Below are 11,278 nucleotides of genomic sequence, written 5' to 3'. Positions count from 1 at the left end.
ATCCATCCATCCATCCATCCATCCATCCATCCATCCATCCATCCATCCATCCATCCATCCATCCATCCATCCATCCATCCATCCATCCGTCCATCCATCCATCCGTCCATCCATTTTGTACCGCATATGCCAGGTCACTATTTATTTCAATATGACTAAACGGTTGTACAGAAGACAGAATATCAAATAGGCATTTAGGAGTTGGAATTTACTTTACCACGCGATACTCTGTGACCTTAATATTTTATTTGCACTTGGTAAATACGTTTAGAAGAACAAAAACTAAGCCAAAAAAAATGAAGCACCCCCCCTCCCCAAAAAAGAACCTGACAAACCCACGACAAAAACTTACTGAAAAAAAAATACTGACAAATGACATCCTTACTTACTCTTTATTTTGTTATTACCAATCAATGTGTGCATCTTTGTTTTATTATTTTTGAAGCAATAAGAGAGCAACCCTTTTTTTTCCCCTTCTTCTTCTTCAATAAAAATGGCACCACCCACTAACCCAAGTCGGCTGGCCATCTGAAATCAATGGGTGACCTACAGTATGACAACACTAATCATTTAGTTTTGACTTTTATTTCTCATATTCTACAATTAAGATTCAAACAGTAACAAATTGAGCACATGTTGCGTTTGAGCCTCCAGTTTGACTGCACTCCCAAGGCCGTTAAGTAGGTCACATAGTATACGTACGTCATTGACAGCATCATCCACAATTTGAAGCAATTTAGGCACGAGGGAAAAACATCACATACAAGTCTGATGTATTGGAAAAACAGGAGGGAAAAGGCTTTGCGTGACATCAAACAGACTGAATTTGGTGAAATCTTTCGTCCTGCGCATTTTCCCGGCACTCTTCTGCTGTCTACAAAGTGCTTTTTGGAAGAAGAGAGAAAAAAAAAACGACGCTCGATAGCAAATAAGGCTGTTGGCTCTCGCACGGTGCGCTTTCGAACACAGATGAAGATCAACTTTGGTTTGTCTCGGTACAAGCGCTAATAAGACAATGAATAGAGAAGACGGAAACCATATTCACATCTCGACGACTTTGTGTTTCTCTGTTCTTTCGTTTTATACAAGAAAATAGATCCTTTGAACCCCTTTCACCCATGGCTCGTTTCCTTTCCTCTTAGTCGTAATCGTCATCATAATCGGGATCCATGTTTTCGCCTTGGTAGTAATTTCCCTGCGTGGAGTAGGACCTTGTCTTCATCGAACAGTTGGTCTCCATCAAAATAGCCTGCGAGACAAATGGAAAAGGTGGCAGTCGATTTATGATTGCATTTGCCACTTACTTACAGCCTTGCAACAGTTTGTGGTACATAGAGACAATCACCAAATTGTGTGGCCAGACGGTGTTATACTACGTCGTGACACACTGAACAACTCCTTCTTGAACGCATTGGAGAATTGGACTTGGCATTTGTTGGAATGTTTGTTTAAGCGCTGTGCACAATTGCCGGAAGGAACACTGGGCTGGACTTTCTGGAAAGACTGTCGCTACATACGTATGTGTAAAAATGGGTCTCATTCCAGTAAAGTGAGAGGACTTGAAATGCAAATGCAAATGCAAATTCAACAACAACACACCTTCGGGTATTTGCCAGAGTCACGCAACGACTGGTAGCTAAGGTTCATTGTCATCACAAGACAAATAGCACCAACTAACATAGCGCTATTTTATTTCGAGCCACAAAGTAAGAGAGAATGAACTGTGTTTGGTGTGATCGACTTCAAATCCTTCATTGCATATTCAATAGCTAAATGACCAAATCAAATGATAGAATAATAATCATCATAATCTCTGGTGGTTCGCATCAGTTTACTGAAACCTTATCTGATGTCGAATAGTTTGTGTGAAATCTTACAATTTTTTCCTCTTGTCCGGGTGGGTTCCTGAGAAAGAGGCAAAGGGGAGCAAATAAAATGTCCACTATTCCAATAATGGTCATCAACCAAGGGAAGCCAATACTTTCGGCAATGGATCCTCCGATAGATGGACCTAAAACAGAATCATTCGCACTTGGTTAACCCCATCTGAAAAGTACTGTTGTTGTCAATCTGGACAATCCCAATGATTAGCTTCTCTAACATTCAGAATGGTCTGCAGCTCCATCCCAGAAGAGAATTTCCCCATCCGTCCGTCCGTCCGTCCGCCCAAACCCACCCATCCATCCATCCATCCATCCATCCACCCATCCATCCTGCTTCCTTACCTAAAGCAAATCCCATGCAAAAGGCCACATCAGCAATGGCATACACACTTCCATAAACCGACACGTGGCGCAAGTCCACCAAGTATCCCATTATGGGCATCATAGAAGAGTCCACCATGCCTGGAAGAAACGGTGAACAGGTGACAGACACATTCATCAAGCTGCCAGCTTTAATATCTTTTGGAGGGGAGCTACTTACCTATGGCAAAGCCAACCCCAAAGTTTGGGAGAATCAGACCATAGATGTCTTTTGCAAATGGAACCTACATCAGACGGCAGAAAATATCCTCCTCATCCTCCAAATAAAGCGTCTTCTACTGTACGTATATAAGGCCGCTCTCCTTACCCCTATTATACAGATGCCAACCACCACCATCCCAATGAGGGCACAAAGCCATCTGTTGGGGTTAGATAGATAGATAGATAGACAATTGAGCAACAAATGATGACATTGTCACTCGTGGCAAATCGATTGGTTCAAACATAAATACATGGATTGGCTTCCACCACATAAACTCTGAATGTCCTTTTACGAAAAAGGGATGGATTGAGGGAGCATGCATAGGCGCGATCGTGACCAAACGGGCGGGTGCCTGAGGAGAAGGCTGCCGAGTGGAGCACCTTTGAACCACAGGAAAATGTCATGTTACCCAAAAGAGCATCCCTACTCATAAATGCTGCATTTCAACTGAGTAGAAAGAAAAGCACAATAGATGGAAGTGTTACGATGTCTGCTGAAAACAGCGGAATAAGTGCTCATTGAAGGCAACATTGTCACAAAAGGAGCCTTGAAGTCAGCCAAAAAAGAATATCCGCCCGCCCGTTGGCCTGCTGGCCCGCCGGCCGGCAGGCTCCCAAACAGTCAAACAGCGGAATCTCATTTGGAAAAGCGGAAACAGATATCGCAGCCAGCCCAAGGGAGCCGAGGAGACCAGATAAGGCTTATTTCCCCTCCTACCTGCCCATCTTGTGTGCCAGCGTTCCAAAGATGTAGGTTCCAATAAGGTAGGAGATGGATGCTGGTAAGAAAGCCACTCCTAAACACACACACACACACATCAAAAGACAGAAAAAAGCGTGACGGTGTGGCAAGGCTTTGGAAGATAAGCAGATTCTATCAGCGCTTCATCATTAAGGCAAGGCAAGGCGAGGCGAGGCAAGGGCGCTGCTGTACATCTTCCATTGTCTGTAATGAAGACCTGTGCCTTCCACCTGCCAGCGCATGACACCCTAATATCCGCTTTGTCCTTTCATTTTGATCCCACCAAGACTTCATATTGGGCAGAGTGAAGGAACAAACCAATAAGTAGATGAAGAAACATCAAATGTGCCATCAGATTAAGAAACGCCGCCGCGTATGGTTTAGAATGTTGCTGATGATTCCCAATCTTTGCTTCCAGTTACTACCCCGATACTTTGGTGTCCAAATGGCAATATGGGAAATGACGTCAAGTGGGCAAGTCAAGAAGGTAAGGTGCTAATAATCATCATGGTTCTGATGTCAGCTTTTACAGCAGAATACTTTCAACATTTCCGAGCTCTGCTACTCAGCGCCGTGGCGTTTCTCTCCGGCCCGTGACGTGTACATACCGAGCTGCCATTTCCTGGCACACATGGTTTCCATCATCCAGATTGGCAGTGTTGGCTCCAGCATGGCAATGCCCATGTTCCCAAAACAAATAGCACCTGTGAGGAAGGATCAGGGATGAATGGGCACTTTTTCCTGACGCAAAAGGGTTTTATTTTACATTCGCAGAAATGACAGCGAGATTCTGATGGACCAAACGCGCACCGCTGTCGTCGGCGGCGGCCCTTTGCGCATCTGACATCACATACGGGTCACAGTCACTCTGCTTATGTCCTTACCGGCTGCAATAACAATGTACGGATCCTTCATCAGGGTCAACAATGGTGTCCCCTTCTGACTCTGTTGAAGACAACGGAACGATATGTTGAGAAAAAACAGCACGCTCACAAAAGAAGCCAACGCATCCCTTTATTTTTGGAAACTTGAAACGTGATTTCATGAGCATTTCTAAATGAGTGTTGCAAAGAGTTGACTCACTTCTGGTTCTACTTTGGTGGGCTGAAGTATAAAAAGCTGCAAAGCTGTTGAGCAACATTGGATGAAATGATATGAAAATGAATAGGTCTTATTCTTTGCCGTTGTAAAAGATGTTGCCATTTTTGTGTACCTCCATCAAACAGAGCCAGGAAAGCCAGAATGAGGAACGGAGCGGTCTTTCCGACAAACTCGTACATGATGCTTCCGAACGGAGGTCCAACTGCGGAGGACAAATTGGATCGGCAGCGGAACGGACGGCAATCGAGCCCATTTCAAATCAGGTTAGACTTTCCAAGATGACGGAGTACATAATGTACATTGCACGCGCAAAAGTAGCAGGACACGGCCCTTAATCCATTTCTTCAAACGAAAACTTCATTTCAACTCTACAGCATACGAAAAGATCCCTCCATCCATTTTCCACAGCGCTTCATCTTTCGGCCGGCTCATAGCTCTGTCGTAACTTTGTACATTTTGGTAAGCGACAATTCGACGGTTCCAACAGACTGAGGAAGGATCATTTTCGGCCACTGATGCAATTCTGCTTCAATGGGCCAAAGTTCGCACAGGAAAAGAGTGAGAGGGAAAAAAAAAAAAGAAAAGAAAAAAAGACAAAGCCGAAAAAGAAACGGGATCTTTTGTTTTCAGCTCTTGGTGGTATACTGCACAAGTGTGTCAATATTACATTATGATATAAGTAGGATTTACATTTCCAAAAGTCGCTTACCTAAGACTCCCATTGCCAGACCCCCAAGGGCAATCCCGATTGCATGCCCTCTCTCCTCATCATCTGTGTACACACTTGCAAGCATTCCCATCCCTGAAAAGACGCACACACACACACACACTTTTATTTACTCATGATGTACACATTCATCCGTATGAACTGTTGATAGAGCTTGATAACAACTTTGGAACATTCTGACTAAAGAGGGCACATTACTCCTACAATTCAAATTCGGATATTTCTTAAAATATTGTTTGCGTAGGAGAGGAAGGACAAGTTGCTCTACAAATAAGCATGTCATCAGTGGCTCTATGCAGATGTTTTATGCTTTTGCACATGGTGAGTCACAATTGTTTAGTCTCGCTTTGCCAGTGCAAAGTTGGAGACAAGATGTGAACAAACAATATGGAAATACGGAGCTGAAAGAACATTATTTTCATTCCCAAACATCTTCTCCTCTAGCAAGGCACCATAGCCCATGCATTAGCGTAGCTAGTGCTGGGGCCACATGGGCAGGGCAGGGCAGGGCAGGGCAGGGCCCCCCTCCCTGAAATATGCTTGAACCCCCCCAAGTGCCAGGTCTAGTATTGTAAATGAACGAACGAACGAGTGGAAATGAGAGCCGTTCAGCGCCTATAAGTGAGATCTTACCGGCAACAGATGAGCAGGAGGAGCCCACACCTTGAAGTGATCTGGCCAGAAACAGCAGAGCGTAGCTCGATGAGAAGGCGAACACTTCACAACAATAAGAATAAAATAAATACGGGCAAGGACACATCAGGCATGAAGCAGCCATTTTCATGACTTTCAATTATGACTAGAACGTATGGAGTGGAACTTACTAATTGTAGAGATGAACATGATACAGAAGCCAATGAAGATGGGGAGCTGGTATCCAATCCTAGGACAGAACAAGAGCAACATTGGATGCATTGCCTTCACATTGCTGGCTGCCGCTATTACTGTTTTGGTCTATGTTGCCAATGTCTTCTTGTCCAAAAAGGCCTCACACCATCATCATCATCATCATCATCATCATCATCATCATCATCATGATGCTGATGATATCACGATTCTTTTTTTCTTGGATGATTAACATGATACGTGATAGTGTCTCGTTTGAAAGCCAAGCCCTGTGATCCAAGCTTTTATGTCGGTAGATGATTACATTTGTCTGACTTGTCTTGTGCTGTCCTTTGTCACGAGGGAAGGTGACTATGGTGCTGTTCTTGGTCTCGCTTCCTCACTTTGTGTGAGCGTGCAGCTGCGACACTAAATACTACCTTGGAGGTGGCTGCCAATAATGCTAGCTAGCGCACTCAGACAGACACAATAAGCTGTGAATTTTGCCACGATGCATGATTATGGAGTTGGAAGGAGCACGGACGGATGCTTTTCATTTCTCCAAATATGCTCCATATTTTGGAGAATGACAATTTGCTGATTTGCGACTTGGAGCTGTCCCACCCAGTATGGAAGCATCCATCCGTGAAAACAAGCATGTGTATGTAAATGCATTTAATCAGGAACTCTGCTCTGTTTGACTGAGATTTAGGGAGGGAGGGAGGGAGGGAGGACATATGCAGCTTGCCTGCGTGGCTGCCTGCGTGGCTGCCTGCCTGCCTGCCTGCCTGCCTGCCTGCCTGCCTGCCTGCCTGCCTGCCTGCCTGGCTGCCTGCCTGGCTGCCTGCCTGCCTGCCTGCCTGCCTGCCTGCCTGCCTGCCTGCCTGCCTGCCTGATCTAAAACAGTCGTATTCCATATTTCTGTGTCCCTTCGCTGCTCCTACTGGATATAGTAGCATCAGATAAGGCCATAAATGTCATTGTGTATTGACCCTCGGATAGCTTTTCAGATCCTGAGAGAAAGCCTGTCATTCTCAATTGGCGACTTTGTCATATACCGTAGCAAATTAGCAAATATTTATATATATGTATATTTACCTCATCTTGGCCAGTGCCATTTTCGCATCAGCATTGAAAATGCGCTTGGATCAAATGAATGAAACAACAGCTGATCTGATATCTACTTTGTTGAAAGGATCTCGGATGAGGGAAGGTCAGGACGACACGCGCGACAACGAGCCGGGGACAAATAATGCTCGGTCGCCAAAGACATTGGCCCAAAGGATGTACAAATATTTGTTTGGGTAAGAGACATATTGGCTTTACAGTGACTGGACTAGGACTGGAATCACACTTTGACACAATTTGCTGACGTAGGTCTATAGTGGAGCACAGCCGGACAGCCGCCCGTTGACTTCTGTTTACGTTCGGAACCTTATGGTGGGGAAACAAATATGTTAGGACCGTTTGAATATTTGAAAAGTGGACTTGCGCCAACAATTGCCACTGAACTCAAACACCGGTTGCGCATTTCACAAAAAGGCTCACGAGGTGTAGGTGCTCGCTAATCACCGCAATCAGAGGGATTCATGCACGAGATTAGAATAAGCAGCATGAGTGGCTTTGAATTGAAAAAAGCAATCCGTCTGATTGCTGTGCAAGCAAAGCGGTAGGAGCAAATGAACACAACCGTTCGAATGTCACCTGTTGGTGAGCGGCCCTATAAAGGGGTTGGTCAGCAGCTGCACGGTGGCCTTGGAGGCAAACAACAGCCCCACTTTGACATTCTCGTTGATCAGCTTCTTGGTGGAGCGCGGGCAGTCGGAGGAGTTCTGCGGCGGCCAGGCGCCGGCCACCGCCGTCGTCGCCGCGGACGGGACGGCGTCGGTCGTGGCGCCCTCCGAGCCCGACAACCTCACCGTCGTGTTGTCGTATAAGGACACGATTCGATCGAAGGCCGCCGGAGTGGTCTGGAGCGGTGCTAAGGTGCTATTGGACACCTCGTCTGTTGCTTCGTCCAGGTTGTACAGGTAGCTGGGGATGATGGGCACTGTTGGGCACAAAGAGGCATCAGATGGATGATGGATGACATCACATCCGACCACTTGACCACTGACTGACTGACTGACGAGGCACTGGGCAGGATGTCGTCACCGTATGCATCGGCAAAAAGACAGCCTTTCTGCTCGCGACGTGGCTCCCAACGACTGACTGACCGACTGACTGACTGACTGACTGACTGACTGACTGACTGACTGACTGACTGACTGACTGACTGACTGACTGACTGACTGACTGACTGACTGACGAGGCACTGGGCAGGATGTCATCACCGTATGCATCGGCAAAAAGACAGCCTTTCTGCTCGCGACGTGGCTCCAAACTTCACACCGGGATGGATATGTGACAGTCTCGAATTGAATTCTTTGTTCTTTTCTCCTAGTTGCTTGTGACTGGAATACTGCTGTGGCTCACACTACCAGAGACACATTTCTTGTGTGCTTTTACTGAGTTGGCCAAGAAAGATGATTCCGATTCTCATTTGGGACATATGACTGTGGACGCAGGCAAGATGTAAAAGGGCAACAATGAACAAGAACCATTTCTGGTGCCGACTTATGCCTTGTGACTTCTTGCGCTTCAGGAATATTGTGTAATACTGATCTTCTGACACAGTCGATCGACTTGCGTTCCCCACCCAAGAGGTTTGTGTGAAAATGAAGCTTTGCTTTGTTTTGAACGACATGCATATCGATAGAATGACCTTGTCGACAAATGTCATCCTATATATTTAAAGCTCCAAGGTTGTGGGATCCATTTTTACGTCTCTCCACAGCGTGTGGGCAACAATTGAACGGGTAAAAAAAAAAAAAAGTCGCCAGGCAACACAACATGGCTGCCCGCTGGATAGAAAGACAAGGAAGCTTTACTTGATGATCATTGAACAGTGTTTTATACTATACCACTATACCCACGATACTTCTTTCTTAACAGCACTTTGTTCCAGTCTCCACGCTGCCTGCACTCCAACTAGAATGCAAACAATAATGCAACTGGTAAACTAAGCACACCCGGCCGACTGTGGAGAACCCACCCGCTAGCTCCCAAGATCAAGTTTGACCTCAGTGCTAAAGGACATAGTCAAGGAAAACAAATACGCGAATTCAGAACTTGACAGGGTCGTTTCAATGAGCAAACAACACATCTAATCTAACTCATCGAACGTGCAACTGAATTTGATGCAAACAAGCGGCATCATGTTGAATTTGTGGAACAGAGAATCACAGGGCACCAGTGCTACAGTTAACGTTAAAAGACAAAAAGAACAAAAACAGTCTGTAAAGCGATTCCAGTCATTTCATCACCTTTGCAGAATATTCACGATTTCACAGCGTGGTGGTGCCTTGTGCTTTTATTGACAGGAAACAAGGGCCAGACATCAATGAGAAATGACATGCAAGCAGCAATGGCGGCCAGACTCAAACCAGAGATGTTCACTTCAGCACCCTCAGCACCCCGAGGCCACGACAGTACCAGGAAAAGCAACTTTATTGACAGAAATAGGCGAGGGGAGGCAATGTGGCGCTGCACTCAAATAGACTAGACTAGACAAGACACAGGCAGCAGCAGCAGCAGCAGCGGCAGCAGCGGCGGCAGCAGCGGCAGCAGCAGCAGCAGGAGCTGCCAATATTGCAAAACAAAAAGATACATATACTGTGTGGCTGGCTGCGTGGCATGTGTGCACTTCTAAAAAAGATCTTTTCCCAGCAAAAGGGCTTTCTCGCTACAGCTGTGATCAAATCAACATAGCTGACAGCCATCACTAAAGCTACATACAAAGACCTACTTTTGAAATGTGCTGTTTGAGGGGGAAAAAACCAAATGGTAGCAAATACTTTAATAACCATACAATATGATTAGAAGATGATCACATCATTTTGCTGTCACAAATAACATTTCACACACATTTGAGTAGGAGTCGACACAATGTGAGTGGCGGATTTTTGGTGCAAACTGTCCTTTGCTGTCCATTGCCACTTGTACAATACACAATACACGTACATGTAATTGTATTGAAGTGGAAAAGTAGCCTTGAGCTTAGAGGATGATTCATTTCTGTCATTTCTCTTTCACAACTCGCATCGATCCTTTCTCCCCACACATAAATGTACATTCTCTTAATAATAGCCATTCACAGATACCAAATGAAACGTTTCAGGCTCAACGTGCAATATGTGGTTGTTTGTTGGTTTGTAGGTACGCACGCACGCACTGTCAATCAAAACTGAGCATTGTGGAAGAAGAAAAGAGCGTTCATTTCCTTAGTAGTGCTCACATGATTTTGTTTGAAGATGGAGAAAAGGATTTGAAACTATTTTTACAAATGTTGATGACTTTTGCACCGCGCAGTTGACTTAAGTCTGCGTGATAACGAAGCATGATGCTTGTTGAGCCCGTCCCACCTGTTGCGCCCGTCAAGAGAAGGGGATCAAATGTGTAAGGTGTGTCATGAATGTTCGTTTGCGTGTACCTACCCACCACAGTCAGCAGCATGTTATCCAACAACAGAGCCACAAAAACAATGAAAAGAATAAGTTTCCTCGACTGCCTTTCGTCTCGGAGCCAGTTGCGTAAATTAAATTGGCGGAAAGCGTCCAGTCTCCCCATGGTGTTAATTCCGTGAAAATAGCAGGCAGGACCAAATGGGTGACTGACTGACTGACTGACTGACTGACTGACTGACTGACAGCTGGCTGGCTGGCTGGCTGCTCCTGTGCAGGGAGACAAACAAGCGTTAAAAGCCAGAAAAGCACTTCTCGCTGATGGCTCCCATGCGTCTTGCTTCTTACCTGGCTGGGCTGGGATGAGATGCACAGAGGTCAGCGGCAGCCAGCCTCACAGGAGCGAGCGAGCGAGCGAGCGAGCGAGCGTGCGTCCGTGCGTGCGTGCGTGCGTGCGTGCGTGCGTGCAGCGCGGCTGGATGGCTGCCTGGCTGGCTGGCTGGCTGGTGCGCTTTGTCTTTCTACTCGCCGCTGACGTCACAGAAGGCTACACGACAATACACAGAGCCCAAATGGAATCATTTGACTGTTGGGATCTGTGGCGGGCAGGGACTGCTCATTGATCAAGAATAGAAGTGATCGAGGCTACTTTGAAATCCTCATCATTTTCAATGCGCATTTTCTCTCGTCCAATTAAAGAGCAAATTATTTTGCGCTTGGCATAGGTACCAAATAACCTGAACTAATTGGGCTTGCCACCGTATGTTTGTGTCCTCTATTTTGTCCGTTCATCATTTATTAAAACTCATCTATTTCTTGGATTACGGACACCTCAACTATCGGTGCCCGTTTCACATGAGCTGGATTTTATGTCGTAGTCGCAAAATGGCAGCGGTAAATAAGTTTCACACAATAA

At 45.8% G+C, this 11,278-nt stretch overlaps 1 protein-coding gene across 1 annotated transcript; it reads right to left on the bottom strand.

The window, feature by feature from the left end:
• Nucleotides 1-569: 569 nt before the first annotated feature.
• On the bottom strand, nt 570-10,814 carry slc18a2 (solute carrier family 18 member 2). The gene is made up of 16 exons (XM_088384969.1): nt 10,711-10,814; nt 10,396-10,632; nt 7,565-7,910; nt 5,860-5,918; nt 5,669-5,752; nt 5,018-5,110; nt 4,421-4,510; nt 4,291-4,334; nt 4,092-4,152; nt 3,816-3,911; nt 3,184-3,262; nt 2,572-2,623; nt 2,425-2,488; nt 2,226-2,345; nt 1,878-2,011; nt 570-1,249 (listed from the first exon to the last, which is right to left on the bottom strand). The coding sequence occupies exons 2-16, from the start codon at nt 10,526-10,528 to the stop codon at nt 1,139-1,141; spliced, it is 1,566 nt and encodes a 521-aa protein (XP_088241095.1). The 5' UTR covers nt 10,529-10,632; nt 10,711-10,814; the 3' UTR covers nt 570-1,138.
• Between the last annotated feature and the right edge of the window lie 464 nt (nt 10,815-11,278).

This window comes from Syngnathus floridae, chromosome 9 (assembly GCF_059516105.1).
Source record: "Syngnathus floridae isolate MCC-2025c chromosome 9, RoL_Sflo_1.0, whole genome shotgun sequence".
NCBI lineage: Eukaryota > Metazoa > Chordata > Actinopteri > Syngnathiformes > Syngnathidae > Syngnathus > Syngnathus floridae.
The sequence above is the reverse complement of the archived record's forward strand: the minus strand, read 5'-3'. Positions and strand labels throughout refer to the sequence as shown.